The sequence below is a fragment of the Chiloscyllium plagiosum genome, chromosome 18 (genome assembly GCF_004010195.1).
Source record: "Chiloscyllium plagiosum isolate BGI_BamShark_2017 chromosome 18, ASM401019v2, whole genome shotgun sequence".
NCBI classification, from domain to species: domain Eukaryota; kingdom Metazoa; phylum Chordata; class Chondrichthyes; order Orectolobiformes; family Hemiscylliidae; genus Chiloscyllium; species Chiloscyllium plagiosum.
Genome location: NC_057727.1, coordinates 55412605 through 55436201, shown reverse-complemented (window position 1 = coordinate 55436201; position 23597 = coordinate 55412605). Strand labels below are relative to the sequence as shown.

At 39.5% G+C, this 23597-nt stretch overlaps 1 protein-coding gene across 7 annotated transcripts in view; it reads right to left on the bottom strand.

Annotated features, from left to right (window-relative positions):
• The window catches only part of LOC122559107 (metabotropic glutamate receptor 7-like), a 736921-nt gene that overhangs the window by 502311 nt on the left and 211013 nt on the right, over positions 1-23597 (bottom strand). For all 7 annotated transcript variants that reach the window (XM_043708410.1, XM_043708414.1, XM_043708411.1 and 4 more), the window contains exon 2: positions 19013-19229. In XM_043708410.1, the coding sequence (XP_043564345.1) occupies positions 19013-19229 (217 nt within the window). The remainder of the gene's footprint in view (positions 1-19012; positions 19230-23597) is intronic.

The following is a 23597-nucleotide window of genomic DNA, read 5'->3' as shown; positions in this document are numbered from 1 at the left end:
CATTGTACTCTATGTTACTTTCTCCCCACCCCCACCCTCCTCTAGCTTATCTCTCCACGCTTCAGGCTCTCTGCCCGAAACGTCGATTTTACTGCTCCTCGGATGCTGCCTGAACTGCTGTGCTATTCCAGGACCACTAATCCAGAATCTGGTTTCCAGCATCTGCAGTCATTGTTTTTACCTAATGTATTTTTATTCCCTTTTGTTTTATTCAAAGGGTCTCCATGTGGGTCTGCTCCTGGGCTTGGCCAAAGCGACCATTAACAGCTCCCAGCAGCATGCTTAAGAGAGTGACATAGCACCCAACTGTCTGCACCTCTTCTATGGGATGGTCAGTGCTATGGGTCTGCAGGAAGAGAGGCCATGCAAAGTCCAACACAGTTGAGGCCTTTTAAGACTGCCAGGCACACAAGGGCTGGGGCTCATCATCATCCCTGATAAAGACATTTTGATGAGCTTTTGTTGTAACTTTCAGCTGACCTTTACACTTTTCATTGCAGTGCCTCACCAGGGGCTGTCTTAACCATTACAGTTCATTTAAAAGAGTAAAAAGGTGACAGCATTGGACCCCGATCATTACCAAGTTGTCAGTTCCGCAACCTTTCACACCAAGTACAGACTTTCTAAGGAGAGAGGCAGCAAACATAAACGCTGGTGTTGATTATCCAGTTTTGTCAGTTGCATAGCGTCAAACTCTCTTTCTCTCCCAAAGTATTGCTTCTTAAATGCAATACACACTGCAAGTAAAGCTGGAAAACAAACGGTGATGCTGTGAATCGGAAACAAAAAATTGAAATTGCTGGAAAAGCTCAGGTGTGGTAGCATCTGTGGAGATAAACCAGAGTTAACATTTATGTTCGAGTGATCCTTCCTCAAAACCTTACTCTCTGGGAGAACTCTATTACAGCTCTGCACATACATATTCAAAATCCTCGAGAGCTTCTGCTCCCATCCAGTTCTCTCTACGTGATCATACGGCAATGGCATCATTATACATGGTGATGAATTCTCTCAACGCATCATTACTCCACATTTCTAAAGGGGGAATATCTCCAGTGGGGCAGGGCGGGGCAGAGCGCGTCCCTATTACCGCAATATGCCCCTTTGTCTCAACCCAATTTTCAAAACTTGCATCCTCCGCATGCCACAAACTGGACTGACCTCTGTTAGGTTGTCTCTTGGTTACCTGCACAGAGAAACTTGAGTTATAGCTCCTCAGACCTGTTGTGCCAGTCTATTAGGTCATAGCTACTCAATGGCAAAGTTGCACATTTCTTGAAAAACCGTAATATTTTAAACAATTTTTCACATTCTCTGATGGATGGCAAAGTGCAAGGGCTGTAGCTGTGGGAGGGGACTATAAGCATGATCGCCCCATTTTGGCATCTCAAGTTTCTGAACCCAAAATGTGAGAGATTGGCCTGGTAGCACCGACACCGCATGTGCTATTGCATGGATCAGACATGGAATCTGATCTTAATTGCCTGTAATTTCAGTACATTTAACATGCTTGGAATAGACCAATTTGTCCACACAACATCAGAGTAGACCAGTTTGTCCACACAATAGATGGAACAGCTCCACAACTTCATTTGGGCTGATCGATAGGAGGCAACTGGTGGTTATTATTGCTGGATGGTTATGAGGGCGCAGACAGACTAGACCTGTTGCCAACTGATCTTCCCTCCTCTACTTTCGCCACTAAATAATGTGGTTTAATTGCTTGAAAGCACATTCATTGTTAATTTTAGAATGCTTGCCAACTGACAGCAGACTCAATAGCTTCCAGCTAGTTATACCATTGTTCACTGAAATGAAGTGAATGTTATATTCTAAGACTCAATCCATAGATAATTGCCTTTTCAAAAATCTGATTTGCTAAAATCAGGTTGATGATTTACTTAGATTATGTTTGATTAAATAGAACTTAATGTATCCAAAGCACTTCAGAAAACCCCAACATTGCTTTCCAAACAAAACAGGTTCTTTAAAAAAAAGGCATGTCTTTATTCTTGTGAATGAAACTCCTGACTGAAATCTATCCCACCAATCAGAAAATCTTAAATTTGTCTGCAAGGTACTTTAACTTGGCTTTTGATTTATTTTGTGCACGAGTGCAGGTGCCAGATCTCTCTGTGGAGATTTCAGGGCTGACTCAGTTGTGTGTTTGAATCCCACACATGGAATCAAAGATAACTGGGTCACAAACATGCATGTTCAAGACATTTAGTTTGTTTTCCTTTCTCTATCCTGCCCTTAGATTGGATGAGCAAGCAGTCATAAACATAGGAAGTTGGACTTCACAGCTTACTGCAAATGATTTTGTATAGTTGCCTCTTTATCCTAGCTATGAAATGACTGCCCACTATTCAACCTGCCGGAGGTAAATGACAGCAGACAGCCCAAAAGAAATTGCCTGATTTTCATGATTTCTGCATATCATCACTAGTAGAACCCCCAGCGATATGCTCCCCGACTATGAACATATATGGTACTGGTTTTAAATTTGCCCATTGATTCATTGATACTCTGTTTCCTCCTTATCTGGGCTGCAAATTTATATCTTCTCTGCAAGGCACCCACAGAACTGAACCTCTCTTGGTAGTGGTGGAGATTCTGTCCTCACCATGGACACATGAAGCCAGGATAAAATGTTGGGGTCAGGGTAGCAGGAGGAAGTCTGTCCCTACCATCCTGAAAGGGTGTCATCAAATGGATCAATAAGTGATCAGTTTAAATCTTTAATCACCCAAGATTACTTGCCTTCAATTGATTTGATGGATATTTTAGTGATGGCCAGAGTCATAGTTGAATAATATTGGATCCCAGACAAAAAGACTGACACATGCAAATTAAATAAGAAAGAGACAATTATACACCTTCACCTTTCAATATTAGAGTTAAGGTCGCCATAACCTTAACAGACCAGAGGGCTGCTCTCTCATGAGGAGTTTAACCTGAACACATCTTAGGCAAGAGGAGAGGTTGGGAAGGAGAATTATTCATGGTAGCCTCAGCTGGTGTGGGTGTTGAACCCATATCATTGACATCAATCAGCATTGCAAATCAGTTACCTGCTTACAAATCCATGCTGACTATGCCCATCATCATCCAGGTTAATATCTAGTATTTTCCCTGCTACTAATGTAAGGCTAAAAGATCTGGTGTCTCCATGTTTCTCTCTCCCTCCATCTTAAATAGTGGGTGACATTTGTCATCTTCCAATCCACAGGAATTGATCCAGAACCTGAAGAAATTTGGAAGGCTACTACCAGAGCATCAATGTCTCAATAGTCATTTCCTTACAAACTCTGGGATGTGGATGACCAGATCTTGAATTTATCAACCTTCATCCATGTTATTTTCTTCAGAGTAATCTACTAATCTCCTTCAACTCCTCTCTCTCCCTAGCCACTTGGATTATGATTTCTGATATTTTAATACAATGGAAATAGACACAAAACAATCATTTAGCTTCTCTGCCATTTCTCTATCCCCTACTATAAATTCTAATTCTGCCTCTAAGGGACCATCAATTTAGCCAGACGTTTCCATTATTAAGTATCTATGGAAACTCCCAGGGTCTTCGATTTTGATTATTTTTGCTCTGTTCACCTTCTATTCTTCCTTTCCTTATCAGCTTCTTTGTACATTGTTGTTTTCTGGAAAACCACCAATCCTCAGAATTACTGCTATTTCTGGCAACTTTATATATCTTTTCTTTAAATCTTGTACAAAACTGAACTTCCTTTGTCAGTCACGGTTGAAAGACTGTATTTTGGGTTTTTGCACCTGAAAGGAACGTGTAGTTGCTACAAGTTAAATAATAGTTCTTTAAAGATTATCCATTAGCTATGTAGTCATGCATTTTAATGTATTTTCCCAATCCATCTCTGCCCAAGTACGCCTGATGCCTTTATAATTTCTTTATTCAAAGTAGACCCACTTGCTTCCAAATTAACATAATGTAAAATTCTATTATGTTGTGGTCACCCATCTCTAATATGTTCTTTTGCAACAAGTTTGTTAATTAGCTCCTTTTCATTATGTAATATTAAACAGCATGCACTCCAGATGGCTCCTCAAATCTCTTCTAGTAAACCATCCTCACCTCACTCCAGCAACTTGTCCTCCATAGTTTTAGACCGTAAATGACTGACTCAGTGCATAGGCAGATTGAAGTGACCATGATAATAGTGCTGCCCATGTTACACGTTTCTCTCATTTCCTGATTAGCATCATGCGCACATTACCAACCATTTGGTTGCCTATAAATAACTCCAATCAAGATCTGCTGCCTCTTGCTGTATCTTAATTGCACACATTGTTCTGTTGATCTGGAATACAGAGAAATGTTGATTATCTGGCATTCGATTATCCGAATATTAGATTGTCCGGCAAGATCGCAAGATCCCGATACTCGGCTAAACTATGTTATCTGGCATTCGATTATCCGGAATTCGATTCACCGAATGAAATACAGCCCGCATGCGCCCTTTGGATAACCAAGGTTCCTCTGTACACCTTTACTGAACGCAATTCATTATCATTACAATTCCACATCTTTTTCCTTCTTGTCTTCCCTTCGTAAATGTTGAATATCCTTGAATATTTGACTCCCAGTCCTGGTCATACTCTGTAACTGTGTTTGTGCCTTAAGATAATTTATCTTGCTGCAGATGCTGCATTCTTTCAGGTAGATTGCCTTCAACTTTATCTTATTTGACATCACTCCAATTTCAAAGCATACTGGATGCTTAACTTGGTTTTTTATTTTTCCTAATCTCCCTAGCAATTTTTTTTTTTTTAAATACCCTGTTACCAACGTTAGTTCTTTGCAATTTTGATTGCTCCTCAGGTTCCCATCCTGACAAATTAATTTAAACTGACTCCAACATCACAAACATATCTGACAGCTATCAGTCCCAGTCCTGTGAAATTAAAAGCCATCCAGCTTTCACTCATCCAATCTGACCCAGAGCCAGTCCCATACCTCAGAAATCTGATGCCCTCCCTCCCACATCAGTTCTCCAGTCCTATATTCAATCAATCAATCAATCCTCGCGCGCTTATGCGCTGGTAGTAATTTAACCTGAGGGCCACCAGACCTCAGGTGAGGGAAGAGGTTGAGAAGGAGAGTCCTTCAAAAGGAACCTCAAACTGGTGATGGGAATTGAACCCACGCTGTTGGGATAACACTGTTCTGTAAACCGACCATCCAGCCAACCGAGCTAAACAGATTCCCAACTCTGGGAGTAATCCTGAGATAACTGCTCGCGGTGGTTCTTTTAGATTTCAGTGAGTTTCAGAACTTATCCCTCTTCCTTCCAATGTCATGGATGGTCCCGGCCCAGAAGGATGTCTACAGCCAAGTTTTCATAGCAAGTGACATCCTTGACCCTGTCATTGTGGACTCAACCTACTACCCTAAAATTATGTTTTGTGATACAGAAATGCCAATATGATCCCCTTTGGAATCCCCTATAACTGATGTTCTTGGATCCTCCTTCCTCCTCTCCCATAGAGCAGAGTCACTCATAGTGCCATGGGCTTCACTCCCTGGAGAAATTATCATTTTCACCTGTTTCGAATATGCAACACTGATTGGCAAGCAAGACAGACTTAACAAACAACAAAAACTGACTGGTTTTCTCATAGAGCCTCTCTGTCTGTACAATTCTCGTAATCCACATAGTCCCTGCCTCATTTTGCTCAAGAGTCTCTAACTGGTGCTCAAGTTCTGAAACCTGGGGGTCAGGTTTGTGCAGCAGTTATACTTCCTGCAGATATGTTTGTGCAACACATGGCATGTTCCTGACTTTGCACATATCTCAGGATATATGCTCCACGTGGCCTTTCTGACCTACCATCCCATAACACTAAACAGATTCTGGAAGGAATTTTCTTAAATTTCAAAAATATACTTTATTTATAAAAAATATATATATATTATATATATATATACACACACACACACACACAATTACAAACTTCATTCAGTTCTGTACAATAGCAGATCAATGAAGCAAACATTGGAGTTTGACTCTATCCAACAAACCAAAGGCATCTCTTACTTGAACCAGACTATACTGACATGCATTTGAGGCACCAGGAGGACCAGATAACTGTATGTCCTCCATTTAATTTCAGAAGAAAGACCTTAGATGGCGGACTTTCCCCACTGCGCCTTGGCAGCAGCTTTAGGGTGTCCCTTAGCATGTAATCCTGGACCTTGGAATGTGTCAGTCTGCAACATTCAGTCAGAGTTCAACCCCTTGTTCTGGGGGACCAACAAGTTTTGGGCAGACCGAGTTGGTGGGTGCTCCAAGCACAGTCAATGTTTGTCTCGGTGCACAACCTTGGGGAACAGGCCGCAGAGCATAGAGTCCTGGGTCACAGAACTGCTTGGGACGAACCTCGACAAAAACCATTGAATCTCTCTCCAGATTTCCTTTGCAATGGCACATTCCAGAAGGAGATTTGTGACAGTCTCAATGTTCCCATAGTTGCTTCAAGGGCAGAATTTGAGATTCTGGAAGGCATTATTCAAGCAATTTCTATATCCAGGAATGCACTACTTTACCAGAGTGTGTCAATAATGGATAGTGTACAGAATCACTCACATCAATTTCATGTCAATTTATAGTCAGGTGCCACAATCAACTTCTGAGTTTTAGATTAGGTTAGTTTAGATTCCCTACAGTGTGGCAACAGGCCCTTCAGCCCAACCAGTTCAGACTAGCCCTCCGAAGAGTCACCCACCTCGACCCATTTCCCTCTAAGTGACCTAACACTACGGGCAACTTAGCATGGCCAATTCACCTGACCTGCACACCTTTGGACTGTTGGAGGAAACCGGAGCACCCGGAGGAAACCCACGCAGACACGGGGAGAACATGCAAACTCCACACAGACAGTCACCTGAAGCTGGAATCAAACCTGGGACCCTGGTGCTGTGTGAGGCAGCAGTGCTAATTACTGAGCCCCTTGTTTGAAGAGGTCACATTGAATTGTAGACTGACATGAATCCAGGAGAGATGATCTTATAGTACTGAATATGGCATGTTTGGAATGACTGCAGTCTCACCTTTCTTTAAACTGGCATCAAATATCAGCATCTTCAAAAGGGAGAACACTCATCATTTTATTTGATATTCCTGACTGCTGTTTGGGAATGAGTTACATTACAGGTTAGTGCTAACAAGCAGAGATGAAAAGCTTGCTGCAAGTTCTGGCTGATCATTACAGTGGGCTGTGCTGTGAAGGTTAACAGACCAATTAAGTACATGAAAATCTCTTTCATTTGGAGTATCAGAAAAATGCATATTTTAAAAATAATACAAAGGAGATGCAGCTGTGAATTACTTTATTTTTCACTAAAGATTGCATTTTCTTAATCCCTTTTTTATACAAAGAAATTTGTAGCTGGTGACATCTAAAACATGCCCGAAAACCTGTTGCCAAGCCACACCTCAGAAGACCGCAGTGAACTCAAATCTTTCTATCTCCTGTTGCTCAAAAGGTACATGCAGCTGAAATAAAGGAGCTGGAGGCCCATGTGGGAGCCAGATAAAAGACTAGGACTCCACTTATGGCAGATTATAAATGCAAAGACAAACACTGAGTAACTTTGTTTCAGACACTTAAAACCTGCCATATTACAGAGACATTTTAGACAATCAAACATTAGTCACTATTGCAATGTAACAAGTGTAGCAGTCAATTTACACACAAAGTTACTGCATTGAGAAATAAGATGACAACCAGATAACCAGCATCATTAAAACAGATTGGGAGAGAAATATAGACCTGGACAACAGGAGATATCCTCCACTATTGTTTTAAAGTTCAGTTTGTACTTTTACATTGAACCATGAGGTCAGGCAATACAACCAGGGCGGCACAGTGGCTCAGTGATCAGCACTGCTGCCTCACAGCAACGGGGACCCGGGTTGATTCCAGCCTCAGACGACAGTCTGTGAGGAGTTTGCATATTCTCCCAGTGTCTGTATGGGTGCTCCAGTTCTTCCCACAATGCAAAGATGTGCAGGTTGGGGAATTGGCCACGGTAAATTGTCCATAGTGTCCCGGGATGTGTAGGTTAGGTGCATGAGTAAGGAGGAAATGTAGATAATAGATTAGGGGATTGGGTCTGTTTGGGTTATTCTTCAGAGGGTCAGTGTGGACAATTTAGGCCAAAGGGCCTCTTTCTACACAGTAGGGATTCTATGACAACTTAAAAATGAAAAAACAATAGCATTGTGGATGCTGGGAATTTGAAACAAAAACAGAAGTTGCTGGAAAACTCAGGAGGTCTGGCAGAATCTGTACAGAGAAATCAGAGTTAACATTTTGGATCCAGTGACCTTTCTTCAGAACTGATGATAGCTACGAAAAAGATGTCTTTATACGGATGATGGAGTGAAAGAGTAAACAACAGGTGGAGATAGAGCCCAAAAGAGAGAAAAACAAAACAGTTGGACACAAAGGAGTGGACAGAACTGGTTGGAGTGGACTGATTTAGGAGTTTAACAGCAAAGATGGCTCAGGAATAATGGCAGATGTTTAAGAAAATACTTCATGGCTCACAACAAAGTGAGAAACTCAGTGAGAAAGAAGTATTCAAGGAAGGGGATGAGTCAACTATGATTAACTCTGGAATTTAAAGATGGTGACAAACTGAAAGGAAAAACATATGATGTTGCAAAGATTAATGAGGCAGAGGATTAGGAAAACTTTAAAAACCAATTAAAGACAACAAAAAAGGGAGAAAGTAAACTTTGAAGATAAATTTTCAAACAATATCAAGATGGACAGCAAGAGCTTCTGTAAATAGATTAAAACAAAGACAGAAAGCAAGTGAATAAGCTCCATTGAATATGAGGCTGGGGAAATAATAATGAGGAACCAGGAAATGGCAGAGGTGTTGAATAAATACTTTGTGTCAATTAGCAATTTTTGAGATGATTTGTAGCTCAGGTTGATGATAAGTATGTAAGTTAGCTCTCTGAGCTAAGCTTTTTTATCAGACATTCCGTCACCATACTAGGTAACATCATCAGTGAGAATCACCTTAAGAAACTAAGACCTATACCTAAACACGAGAGAGGCGGGACATGCCACCAATGCTTCACCAGAGATTCTCACTGATGATGTTACCTAGTATGGTGACAGAATGTCTGAAAACAAACTTTCAAGCTGAACAAGTTAACTTACAGACTTTGAGACTGGGAGAAGACCATCCAAAAATATTGAATAATCAAGAGGAAAGGAAATAGATATAACGACCAGAGGGGGAATTAAAAAGTACTGGGAAACTAATGGGCTAAAGATTGATAAGTCTCCTGGGACCAACGTATGCATTCGAGTACTCTATGCTTTAACTTTTGATCATTCCTTGTCCGAAGCATATTTGATATTCGGCTTTATTTTTTTTTTCTGTCCTGTATTCTCACTTGCAGCTTTTCTCTTTGTTACTAATTTAACACTCTTCTAACTTTGGTTACCCCTAAATTTAGTTTAAACCAACTGCAATAGCACTCCCAATGAGATACAACAATCAGCTGTATTAATGTGTAACTTATACAGCTTGTACATAGTCAATTGTCCCAGAACTGGTCCCAAAGCATCAGGAATCTAACGATTTCTGTCTGTTGCTGGTTCTCTAGCCACATGTTCAATCAATCAATGCTCCTATTCTTATGCTAACTAGTACATGGCACTGGGAATAATGCATGCTCCAGCTAACCGGCTTCCCTCTCTGAAATCTGATCTGAAAGAAATGCTTCATGTCCAGTTGATTTTATTTTAAAAATGCAAACATCATCATGATAGAATCATACAGCACAGGGGTGGCACAGTGGCTCCACTTCGGGAAACTGTTTGGAGTTTGCACATTCTCCCTGTATCTGCGTGGATTTCCTCCAAGTGCTCTGGTTTCCTCCCACAATCCAAAAATGTGCAGGTCAGGTGAATTGGCCATGCTAAAGTGCCTTTAGTGTTAGGCGCATTAGTCAGGGGTAAATATAGGGTAGGGGAATAGGTCTGGGTGGGTTATTCTTTGGAGGGTTGGTGTGGATTTGTTGGGCCGAAGGACCTGTTTCTATACTGTAGGGAATCTAATCTAAGAGGCCCTTCAGCCCATCCAGTCTGTACTGACAATAACTATCATGAAAGCCACACTCATCCCAATTTCCTGCACTTGTCCCATTTAATACCTTTCCATTGTTCCACAAATTAAGGTGGAATTATATTGCCTTACCTCAGGTAAATGTTGTCTTAATGGTAAGACAAAGGATTGGGAAAGTTTTAAAAACCAATAAAAAGGTAACAAAAAAAATGGAGAAAATGAACTTTCAGGGTACATTTTCTAGTAATATCAAGATGGACAGCAAGAGTTTCTTTAAATATATAAAAATGAAAAGAGATGGCAAATGAACATTGGAAACAAAAATGAACTTCAAGATTGTTAGAGAATGTTCCGCCCATTTCCTCTTATAAGCAGCTTCCTTGTCTGGAAGGGAATGGGAATTTCATTCTCAAATACAACTTGTTCAGCATCCAACTACCCAAAGGGATGCCATAGTGTGCAAAGCATCTTGACCTGCCTGAGACAACTTAATGATTTCCATTCCATGACATTAATTCTGTCTTCCAAAATACAAATTTCTCACCAATTATCCAGGCCCCCAAGTCACTAAGTGTTTGTTAAACTGTCTAAAACAATCGGTGCCTCATCAGACAATGTATTACAAATGTACGCTTTATTTACTTTTATTTAAACTGCATTTCGCTTCTCTACATTTGCCCTCTGCAGACAACTGAATATTGCACTCCGACACATCATAATCAGAGTCAATAATGTGTTAGGACATCCTCTGCTTGTGTATGTAGCAGTCAGGTTCCTCAACTAAGAATTAATGCAGTTTTGTCATCCTTTATAGAAAATATACAGTTAAGAATATTGCCCCGTTCGTGAGTGTTTGATCATACCTGAAACACACACAAGGTCAGTTCCGGTCTCCCTATAGGGCACCAAAGTGGAAATGGTAGAACAAGAGGGATGACTAACTGAAGAAGTTAGGAGGTGTCCAAGCCCACTTCCAGGACTTGGCAGAAGGGCAGGTGAGCTGTTCATTTAAAACACACAGACAATACAGAACTCAAGTCGAGGCAGTGACAAAGTGGTCATTTCACTGGAATAATAACCCAGATTAATGTTCTCAGGCTGCAGTAAATGGCAAACTTGGAATTCAGTTAAAAACTTGGCATAATGACAACCTTGTAACCACAATCACTTGTAAAAACCTCATGTCCTTCAAGGAAGGAAAACTACTATCCTTATTGTCTGGCTTATCCATGACTCTAGATCCAGGGCAACATGGTGAATGCTTAACTGCTCCTTTAAATGGCTAAGGAGCCATACAGTCCAAAAGAAAGTAGGGATGGGCAATAAATGCTCGCCCAACCAGCAAGGTCCACTTTCAAGAATGAACTTTTAAACAAACTATTTGCAAAGAGCTGGCACAGTGACAGACGAAATGTTGTCCTCTTGAGGTGTAACCATTCTGATTCTATATTATGATGATACGAGGTGAGATATTGGGCAGACATACATGTGCTCAAGGCATTCAGTGGTTTAAAACAACATGAAATTTTGAGACATAATACACAATATGAATTCACTTCACATGTGAAGCTATTTGAGACATCCTGGTAAGTGCTTTATAAATACATCATTATTTCTGACTCTTTTCTGCTAAATACTAAAGATCAGCATTTGTAGTGTTGTCAAATCAAATACCAATTGTAAAACCAAATAGAACTCCAATCATATTATGATCAAAATTGTTACTGGCAATCAGGCAATTTTATTAATCCAAACATTAACTATTATTAGTATTGATTTGAGAATGCACACTAATAAAAGAAACAGGTCTGACATACAGAATTTGAGTAGACCTAAAATTTAATCTGGCATCAGTTGAATCGGACTCTATTTCAGTGGTAAATAAAACAAGTTCATTGTGATAACCTACAAAAGTAATAAGTAAATTGCTAAATATTTTCCATCTTTCTCTATGGTGTTGAATGAATAATAACTTAATTGTAGGAATTCTGTACCACACAGCAAACAGAAATTAAAATATGATGCCTTGCTAGCATTTGTTGAATTTGTATCCAACATGACATGGATGAAGCGGATTCAGTTTCTATTGAAATCTTTTATTACTGAATGAACAAGGAAGAAACATTCTAAAATAGTCCCATCAGGTCATAGTTCAAACCAATGACTTCCATCTCCTGGAAGGACAAAGATATTAGGAACCCCACCCCCTCCAAATCACACATAAATGGCTCTTGATGCCTGCCACTATCCCTTCACCACAGCTGGTCTAAAACCTGCAAATTTCTGTTCAATACATTATGCAAATATCTTCACTACAAGGACTGCAGTGGCTTAAAAAAAGCTCACCATCATGTTTTCAAGGGAAACTAGAGATAGACAATAAACTTGCAGCCCTCCCATATCCCAAGAATGCTTTCTAAAAAGAAAATCTGATAAGTGTTAGTCTCCTTCCTAATTAAACTTCCTACTTCAATTTGATTCAAGTCGCTTAAAAGTGATAAGGGAAAAAATAACAGTGAAACAGTTTACTGAGTATACTTGATAGCTCCTAGAACAATTTTGCATGTTACAAAACAAAAATCCTATTAAACTGTCCAACCTTTTAATATAGTATGTATTGGAATGAGACGAGATTTCTACATCCTTCAACAATTAGCCCCCTATGCTCCTTTTATTAAGGAGTACATCTCCTGAAGCAAGCTAAAGAGGCCACTGTGGGAAAATGGGAGCTAATTAGCACAGCCAATGGATGGATTGCAATATTTATAATAATAGTTTCAAATCATTTTGAGGGAAATGGATCTGGAATTGTTCATTGCCACTTGCTCAAAACCCAAGACTGGAGGTGTTCCATTGGGTATCCATGATACAGCACTAAAACATTACCGATGAAGACTTGAGCTGAATTTCTGAATTAGTTAGAACATTCTAACTGTTCGCTCATACCCAGACAGAGAGGAAAAGAATGATAACATCAGGCTGAGAGATAATGATGTCTATTAACTATACTCAGACATGATGCACTCATCCACCCAATAATCTGTCAGTCTGAAGTCCATTCGACTATATGTGACAAGTGTCTGCGAATTAAATACAGAGGAGCTGCAAGCACCCAAGTACCCTAAACAATTCCAATTTTTAATCTAAGCTGCTGATAATTGATTCTCATTAAACAGAATCACCATTAAATTTAAAAAGCACATTTCATTCATTGTGAGCATATGGAATTCCAATAAAATGACAGTATATGGGAAAATGATACTGTTTAACACATCATGTCTGTGCCAGCGCCTTGAAACAACTATCAATTACTCTCATTTCTCTGGCTTACTCTACAGCCTTGCTTTTGTTTTGGCTCCAACTCTTACCCAACTCCCTTCTGAAAGTTACTTTTGATGTATTGCTTCCATCAGCCTTTCAGACAGTTCCGTCCAAACATGACAACTTGCTTTGCAAAAATATCTGTATCTGTTATGTTCTGCCTGGTTCTATTGCCACTCAAAATAGTTTTATTGCCACTTGAAGTGAGTTTTCCCACATTTAAGCAACCAAAACATTTCCTGATTTGAACACCTCTATTAAATCTTCTTTGACCTTTCCTTCTCGGAGAGGAAACATTTTCTCAAATACCTCTACCTAACTTAAGTCTTTTATTATTTGTAACACTCCCCTCCAGTCCGATAAACAATGGCTCGCCACTGATTTCTGCTTTCTATCTTGACCAATTTTGTAGTAAATAAACATGGCCTTTTTCACTCAATAGCCCTGTGAACCCAACTTGAAGCCCATAGTGTGGTACTAATCAAATGTCTTTTCAAAGCCCACCATACACATATTAAAATGCACTACGCTCAACTATCCTGTTATTTCACTCAATCAGCTTCGTGAAACACAACTCACCTTTAACATTTTATTTTTCCAAGTGCCAATTAGTTCTCTCCCAAACAAGTGTTTGACTAATTCTCTCCATTCGGCTGAATGGCGTATATTCCTGCTCATTCCTCTCCTTATTTTTTGAACAGGGGCGCAATATTTGCAATTTACATTTTCCAGTCCTCTGGTACCACTCCCATACTGACAAGTATTGGAAGATTATAGTTAGAACCATGACCATTTCCATATTTACTTCTTTCAGGCATAAAGGGTGCATCTGATCCATTCCAGGTGATTTTTCTGGTTTGAATACTGCCACTTTTGAGTACTGTTTCTTTATCTGTTGCAAACCTCTTCAACTTCTTGACCTCCTTCTTTACTGCCATATTAATGCCTTCCCACTTAAATTTCATTTTAGGAAGTTTCATTGGAATAATTTCTTCTCACATTTTTCTCACACATTCTCCTTGCATGGAATTTCACTCATCAAAACTTTCTCTTATTCATTCCCATAGCCCTTATGTTACAGGAATACTCTAGACCAAAGGCTTCCAAACTTCACTTATCAAACAATTGGTCCTGCATACCTACTAGCATGCACGTTGTGTCATAAAGCTGTTTTCCACACATTGATCTTTCCCCAACCTGCTCTGTATATCCTGCATTTACAACTCCTCTACAAACCTTCTCAAAACCGACCTTCTGTAATCAGGATTTGTCTACGGTATACTAACTTCTTCCCCCATGGCATGAATCCTTTTCACTGACAATCTCAATTTGCAAACTTCCTTTGGATATTTTGTATTGTTATTAAAGATGCCACATGAATGCAAACTTTGTTCTGCTTTTGTTTTTCAGGCTACTCAAGTCAATTGAACATTTTCTTATAAAGGCAATACCCCTTCAAATGTTGGGACCACTGTACATTTATATAATCGGTAAATAATATATTTCATGAATGAATTATCAAATGACATCTAGCCTTTTGATGTTAGGGTCATAAGAGATGGAATTTTCAAATAAAAACATTTAGAAACTCTGAAATACCCTGCTGTGCATGGCATAGCACCATGAAACTTTCAGATCAGTTGGCTCTACCCAGCTAATTTGTAATAATCGTCAACAAAATCTCAGAGCAGCCAAACTCCTTTCTGGATATAATATGTGAAACCAGGGCAGGCAATGTGCTTGTATTTCTCTGCAGTAGCCATGTGGATACACTGAAACCTGCTCTAAACCAGGGTAAACGATTAACGTTTGGAGCAATTTACCGCACCATTTCTCCAGATCCCTGAAATGCATCTCCAGCCGAGATTTCTGCACACACAAATATTGTGAGCAGGTTACTTTGTTTCTCCAGGAAACATCAGGGACATGAGAGTGATACCATCCTCCCCCGAGATAAGATAGTGCTCCCAGGTGATCCTAACAGTTTGAAAGTGGCCAGGTTTTTCAAAGAGACAACCAAACAGCACTCAGAAGCTCAAATTGCTGACTGAAAGGTTGCTGGTGATCAAATAGCAGAGAGCACTTTCCCCAGGGCAAACATACTAATCTGTTTCTGGCCATGTCACATGCTCTTCCTTTTGAGGACAATAATTTATAGAATGTTTGTATAATTAATTGGGAAGCATCCTAACTTTTTAAATATTTACAAACATAACTCAATGAAAAAAATGATGCATTAAAGGATTTGTGTTGGATACAAATTTCAGTGACACCCCTTGGGCATGCTTCCTGAACCCAAGGGGTACCACAGTTTGGGAATACCTGCTCTAGACTGAATAACCAACTTTGTTATCTAACAGTATTTGTCTCATCTTTTGTCGTCTGTTAACTATTTTGAAAATATTTCTGACAGTGATTGCAGAAAATCAAGCCTTGCCCAGATTATGAGTTAATCCTTTTACTCCAATACATTTACTTCAAATATCAGTTTGGGGTGCTAACTACATTTGAAAATACAAACTTACAGGTCAACACAAGTATGTGGGGAAATGTACAAGAGAGTCTTTAAATGATCTCTCACCCCTTACAAGTTTCTAGCTTGAAAGATGAACATTAAAAGAGCACCCTCTGCAACTGGACGTACCTGGCAAGCAAACTTAATCAGACAGGAAGTTGAACAATTTGTCAGTTTTGCCATACAGCACATGACAGAAATAACATGCAATGCAATACAATCTATACCACTATGGCCTGTACAAAAGCATGTTCAGATGAAGTCAGTATTCCTTAATGATAATGCAATCTGCCAAACAGAAACAATTTTATTCGTTAGCTATGCAGAGTCATAAAGTCGTACAGCATGGGAGCAGACCCTTTGGTTCAAATAGTTGGCGCTGACCAGACATCCCAATCTGATTTAATTTCATTTGCCAGCATTTGGTCCATGTCCCTCTGAACCCTTTGTATTCATGTACCCATCCGGATGCCTTTTAAATGTTGTAATTGTAATTCTCAAGCCATTCTCCAACCTCCCATGTGCTCTCTCCCAATCTCTCTCTCTCTCTTCTCCTCCAGTTTTAAACATTGTTGTTTTTGAATTGTTTATTTTAAAAATTCCAAAAGCAAAACCAAAAACTTGGAGAGACAGTTATTACTGGTCCAAGAATTTGAGGAAATCAGCTCAAATCACTGAAAACAAAATCTCAAAATAAAAAGGAACAGCTCTTACAGCCACGCTTCTCTCCTGTCTACCACTTTGGGGTGGTATAAACAGCTTAGAATATTCAAAGTATAATTCTTAAAATATGAAAATTGAATAGCAAAGATATAAAATTCTGACTCAAACTATTTATTCTAGTCAAAGAAAAGTCACTAAGCTTACTATTCTATGTTAAAAGTCACTTAGAGTTAAAAGGCACATTTTAAAAATATGCAATGATTTAGAATTTAACACCTTTATGAATTGCCGGGAGATTCCACAACTAGGGATATCACTCAGATTGAATTACTGAATACAAAAGGACTGTGAAGGAAAGATTTTCCAACTAAAGATTTCTATTTGTCTCTTTGCTCTGATTCAAATTGGGTTATTTATTCATTTTACTAGCTGTAATCCACTTTCAAAACATTTTAATAAATGCCTTGAATAGCCACAAATAAGATGGGCAAATGCATTTTCCCATAACATGACGCATGGAGAAAACTAATTCATGTTCAGGTGCGGGCGAAAACTAATTAGGTGTTCAGGTGCAGAAAATCATGTTTGAAAACTTTCATAAGACATTGACAAAAATATGGATAATAAATCAATTCCCACAACATACGTTTTGGCTTAATCAGAAAGAATATTTCAATTATGGCATTGAGAGAATAAATAAATCTCACTTAATACCTGCAAATCCTATTTGGGCCTGTCTGCATACTGGCCCGACTACCCCTTGAAGGGAAACATATTTTAAAAGCTTTTTTCCAAATATTGTGTCAAATGTCCTGTGACAGCAAATATTTCCTGTCATTCACTTTCTGCACTATTGTTTTATTTCACTTGACAGCAACATCCAAGTCATTCCTGAATTAATGCTTGTATTACGTTGCTTTTAGTATTCATTAAAAATACTTTAGACCCTCAATCTGTTGTTTGCGGCAGTAACATCAACTGCCTCAGACCAAATATTATTTTGGAGGCTAAAAGCTTTCAGAAATTGTTGCCTGCTTTCTGTGATGTCTATTACCCCACAGCCAGAACCATGAATTAGCCATTGATTTTCTTACGCTATCCATGTGTGAGTGAGCCTCTGCATTCTGACCTCACTCAGCTCACCAATCCACGCCTACCAGCTGCCTGATAGACCACATCCCTCGCCTGCCCCTCATCCCTAGCATAGACTTCTACGTCCAAGTTCCACCTAATAGCAATAATCAATTGCCTGTCACAACCTCAATGCCCAGACATTATCTGTATTCATGGCCTGTCACAGACAATGTTGTGATTTGAAGGTGAAAGTAGACAAGTAATTAAAACCGATAAATACAGGACTAGCAATTAAGGACAGTGGGAGTACTCTTTAAACCACGTTAGAGGTGGCAAAGGTACAATACACCAAATGTTAGTCAACTGTAACTTTGTACTACTACTGTTAGAGGGTTCTTCGTAAACTCAGAGCTCAATACATGAGCATTGTAGAACAGCACTCAACAAATTGGATAAAGTCAATGTTGAACACAAAGTCACACAAAACGTATAATGCTATGGTGAAAGCATATCTTGAGTGCACTAAGTAATGCACACAATAAAATATTAAAGCCATTTAACCAGCTCAGATAAAAGGCATGAGAATGACACATTCTCAGTGGATCAAGAGGAAAGATTGGATTTACTGGCAATTGTTACATTGTCAGCGAGAAGAAAAATAAAAGTGTGTGCACCTGATCACATTCAAGTGGGAATTTTAAACCACTGCTAGCAAGAAAGGAGTAGAGGTGGGATTACAGAGAACAGTAAAATTTAAATGGCTAAACATAGGAAACCTCACACTAATCCACTAAAAGGGGATTTGGAGACTATCCAAATTGCTCACTTTGGCAAGGTGTTTCAGTGATTATGATATCTAAATAAGGTTCCATTCTGCAAACATTGGGAGCTATTTTATTTCATTGAGCATCCTGGAAACATGATAGAAACTGCAAGTTACCAGGTCCAGCAGGTTTGGATGTTTCTGGCAGCTTGTAGTTCAGGAGGAGCATGTCCTTGCCTCTTCCACCTTTGCAATCAGTATTAATTACTTTGCTTTTCCTGCTTGTTTTCTGTCAATGTAACTTCTGTATTATTGTGAAATTTTGTAACTTAATGTTTGAAATTACTGTGTTTATTTTTATTCTATTTGACCTGGAAGCACTGTTCCATCTATGCTTATTGATGAGAACAAAACTGATTGAGGCACCCTAATCTTATGCTGTACATTGATTAAGATTGAAGAGTTACCAAGTGCACTGATGAATAAAAATCTGTCCACTCCAGAGAGGAATTATAACTGTATTCGATGTCGAAGTGAGAGTTCTTACCAGCTTCCTTGGAGACCTGCACAAAGGCCTCCACTCCACTCTCGCCGTAGCTTCCTTCCGAAGCCAATGTGGACACGTAATTCCATCCAAAAGCCTTCACAATGTCCACCATGGCCTGGGTCTGGTAAGAGTCTGGTGGAATGACACGGGAGAAGAAAGCATAGCTGCTGTTATCACTCAACTCTGGCGCGGTAGAGGCATAACTGATCTGCGGAATCTAAACAGAAAAGGAAAGAAGGTTACTCTTCAATTCAATACAAAAAGTGCAGAAGATTTAACATGGTGCTTGGCAAATCTCAGCTTCATTTCAGGGAGATTCAATTTCACACAAGATAACTATGTACTAAAGAAAGGGGTTGAATGCAGTCATGAGAATGGAGTTACGGTGACTGATTTATTTACTTGAATGAGCACTGGATAAAAGGTTTCTAGTGAATGCAAGGTCTTCTGCCTTTCCAAAACACAGCAGCAGAGAAATGTGAAAAGTGACATTTAATCAGTGGCTATGGGGTGACTGATAGCAAACTAGTTTGAACATATGGACTTGTGTTTCTTTTTAAGAGCTATAATATTAAAATAAATCACCTTTTCAATCACAATGAATGACTGTCATTCCAGACAGTCATTTGACATGAAGAGGAACACTCATTAACAGTGTGCATATGACCAGAAATTTTACATGTCAAAGTTTTCACAGTAGATTATCTTTCATGAGATATCAGTATTTTGAGAGAGAACAGTTGAAATCTGAGAAACTGAGTACTTAAAGACTGAGCATACGAAAGGAAATGCACTGTAAAAACATTGGGGCTTACATTGTGCCTCAAATCAGAAGGTTTGCTTTCCTGTTGCCGAAATCTCTTTGCTTGCAATAGTTTCTGAAGCGCTCAAATGACCCCACATGGCAAGTTTAAAAAATGTAAATAATTTAAAATTTGGTTTGCTTCTCCGGATTATTGACATGGCACTGCAGTGCTTAAGGAATGATGCATTGTTTCACTTGCTACAATTTAAATAAGACATCAAATCAAGAACATACCCTCCCTGTTGTCATGGTTTAAAGGATTATTAATGGTCCTTTGTCATAAATCAAAGACAAGAAGAAAATTCTCCCAATTTACTGGCCTATATCCTCTGTCAATCAATACCCACCTTGCTGTTTGCAGGGTCAGGCTCTGAAAAAAGCCAGCAATGACATTAGTCTGTATCACAATTGTTGCACTTCAAGGAAGTAAATTGTATATGACATACTTGAGACATTTCTGACAGATGCAATAGTTATACAAACACAAGACTTGCACTCAACTGAAAAATTTGAGAGATGACAGTCCAAGACTCGCAATTTAACTTGTGAAAATTTCAGGGAGGCCAGTATCACTGAGCTGAGCTATTCATAATCAAGTTGTTGGGTTCAATCCATTATCTATGCTGATTTAATGATTGCAGTGTTGTCAAGATATAGAGATCAAAAAAGCCCCAAAGCATACTGTAATTTTTTGCTGTATCCTAAGGTTGGTCAGGGGGATCTAGCCTCCTGATTGTGAGTTAGACCGTGGGTTGTGGTCAGTTTACCAATAAGCCCGGACTAGAATCCCATTTAAAGAATTATCAGCATCACAAGTTACCATAAGGTAACTTGCGATGCTGATCTCTTAGTTAAAGATGAACAGTCAATCAACCCTCAAAACTGCTCTGCCATTCAATTAGATTAATGTGATCTGTACCTCAAATGAATTGACTGACCTTAGCTCCAGACCCTTACTAAACAGGAATAAATTAAACTCCAACACAAGTTGGCAGCTGCACTGCAAGAAAGGGGAAAGAAAATGTGGTTGGAGGTTTGGGTTGGAGAAGTAGAAGACCATCCTCAGATTAGATTTTAAGAGTCAAAATATAAATTAATGAACGACCCAATTGTCATGCAAAGCATTGTAAAAAAGCAGTCTTGAAGTGCACTATTCTTCTGCTCTGCACTTGTGACTCTCACCAGCAAAATTCTAACAGCAAACATTCCCATCATTTGTAATACTCCAATTGTTAATTCTGATAACTCAAGTTACAAGAAATTCTAAACTAAGAACAGAAAATGCAGGAAAACGCTCCACAGTCCAGAAAACACCTGTGGAGAGAGAAAATAGCCAGACTGGTTCAGGCCCGTTGAGGTGACTTTTCCCATCTCCAGAATTTGGGCAATGGTAGCTTGACATGGTTTCCAGCAGCAAATCAGTCAAGGGAGTGAACAAGTTGCTGGATGGCACCATGCTACATTAATGTCATACAACAGCTTACATGGCTGTAGTGTTTGGACTACAACTGTTTACAATATGTATTAATGCCTTGGAGTAAGAAAGTGAATGTACTACAGCCAAACTTTCGTATGACAACAATAGGTGGAAAAGTAGGTTACGACAGACTCTCAGAAATCCTACAGGGCAGATAAAGGCCATTTAGCCCATCAAGGTTGCATTAACCCTCTGAACAGCATCCCACACAGACAAGAACTCACCCCTAACACCGTAACTCTGCATTTTCCCATGGTTAATCCACCTAGCCCACACATCCCTGGACACTAGGGGCATTTTAGCATGGCCATTCAAAATGTTAGCATTTTAGCATCCTTGTACATCTTTGGAGAGGACTACAAACTTTTTACAAATAGATACTGACAGGTTAATTAAGTAGGAAACAAAAAGTTGGCAAATAGAGTATAATGTGGAAAATGTGAAGTTGTTCATTCTGGAAGGGAGAACAAAAGAGGAGAATATTATTTAAATGGAGAAAAACTGCCAAAAGGAATTGTAACACAAAGGGATTTGGTGGGGGGTGGGGGGTGGGGGGTGGGGGACTAGTGTAGTCGACAGTGTGTTGCTGGAGGAGCACAGCAGATCAGGAAGCATCTGAGGAGCAGGAAAATCGTTTCAGGCAAAAGCCCACCATTCCTCATGAAGGGCTTTTGCCCGAAACGTTGATTTTTCTGCTCCTCGGATGGTGCCTGGCCTGCTGTGCTCTTCCAGCATCACACTCTTGATTTAAATCTCCAGCATCTGCAGTCCTCACTTTTGTCCATAGAAAGCTAGTACACAGGTGCAGCAGGTAATCAGGAAGGCTAATGGAATGTTAACTCTTATTTCAAGTTCTTATTTCATTGGAGGCAGCTCAGAGAAGGTTCATTTGGATGATCCCTGGTATGGACAGATTGTTTTAAGAGCAAAGGTTAAACAGACTGGGGCTCTACTCACTGGTGTTTAGAAGAATGAAAAGTGATCTCATTTAAATACATAGGATTTTTAAGGGGCTTGACAGGGTAAATGCTGAGACGATGTTTCCCCTCATGGGAGTGTCTCTGACCAGATGGCATAGTCTCAGAACAAAAGGGCTTAAATCAGAGTGGTGCTGGAAAAGCACAGCAGGTCAGGCAGCATTCAAGGAGCAGGAAAATTGACATTTCGGGCAAAAGCCCTTCATCAGGAACCTGCTCCTCTGATGCTGCCTGACCTGCTGTGCTTTTCCAGCACCACTCTAACCTAAACTCTGGTTTCCAGCACCTGCAGTCCTCACTTTTGCCTCAGAACAAAGGGGCATTGATTTAAGACAGAACAGGAAGAGTATCTTCTCTCAGACTATTGAGTGTCTTTGGAATGCCTTGCCACAGAATCCTTATGTATATTTATTGCTAAGATAGATAGATCGCTGATCAGGAGAATCCAGGGTTAGAGAGAGAAGGCAGGAAAGTGGACGTGAATGTCGGACCAACCATGATCCTCTTGAATGGTGAAGTATGCCGAAGGGCCAAATGGCCTACTCTTGTTCCTGTATCTTATGATCATATGGTCTCATGTATCAAGGCTGTTACTGTTGTAATATGTGCCAGATCAGCTTCATCTTAAAAGTTAATATCTCAGGGAAAGCAATATAAACTTATCTGACCTAATGAAGGGTCGCGGGACTCAAAACAGTAAGTCTGATTTTCTGTCTTTCGATGCTGTCAGACTTGTTGAAATAATGATTTAATGGCGGGGGGGGGGCTCAGAAAAAAGGGACACAATCTTCAAAAGACATATTGAACTCTGCCCTAGTTTTTCGAGTAAAGGATTAAAGGCACTTTTTAAGCAAGTGAAGAACTCAAGCTACCAATTAACCCGAATCTAATTCAGCGATGGAAAATAAGTGAGATTGGATGGCCTTCTCCTGTTGTTAAGTTCCATTAATGTGCATGTTATATATCTTCTGTGCATTTAAATACATATAAAATGGTATTATTTTGTCAGAAGCGTATCTTTTCCATAGCACCATATTAGGCTTTGATCCTTCACTTCATGCAGAGCATATAGCCCCTTTAAATTCACTAACTGTACAAGGTCATGACTCTACTAAAGTCTGTGCATTCATGTATAGTGTACACCTGAGACAATGCATCCAAAAATCCATTAAAAACAGAATACTGGAATCAATTCTGTGCTGTCAAGTTGATTATCTTCCTTCATAAGATGTGCAATCGCTTTTACGTCATTAAATTTAAATGTAATTTACATAAATACTACATCACTGGGGAATGCGCAATATTTTTATTGACTTTTTTCCAAAT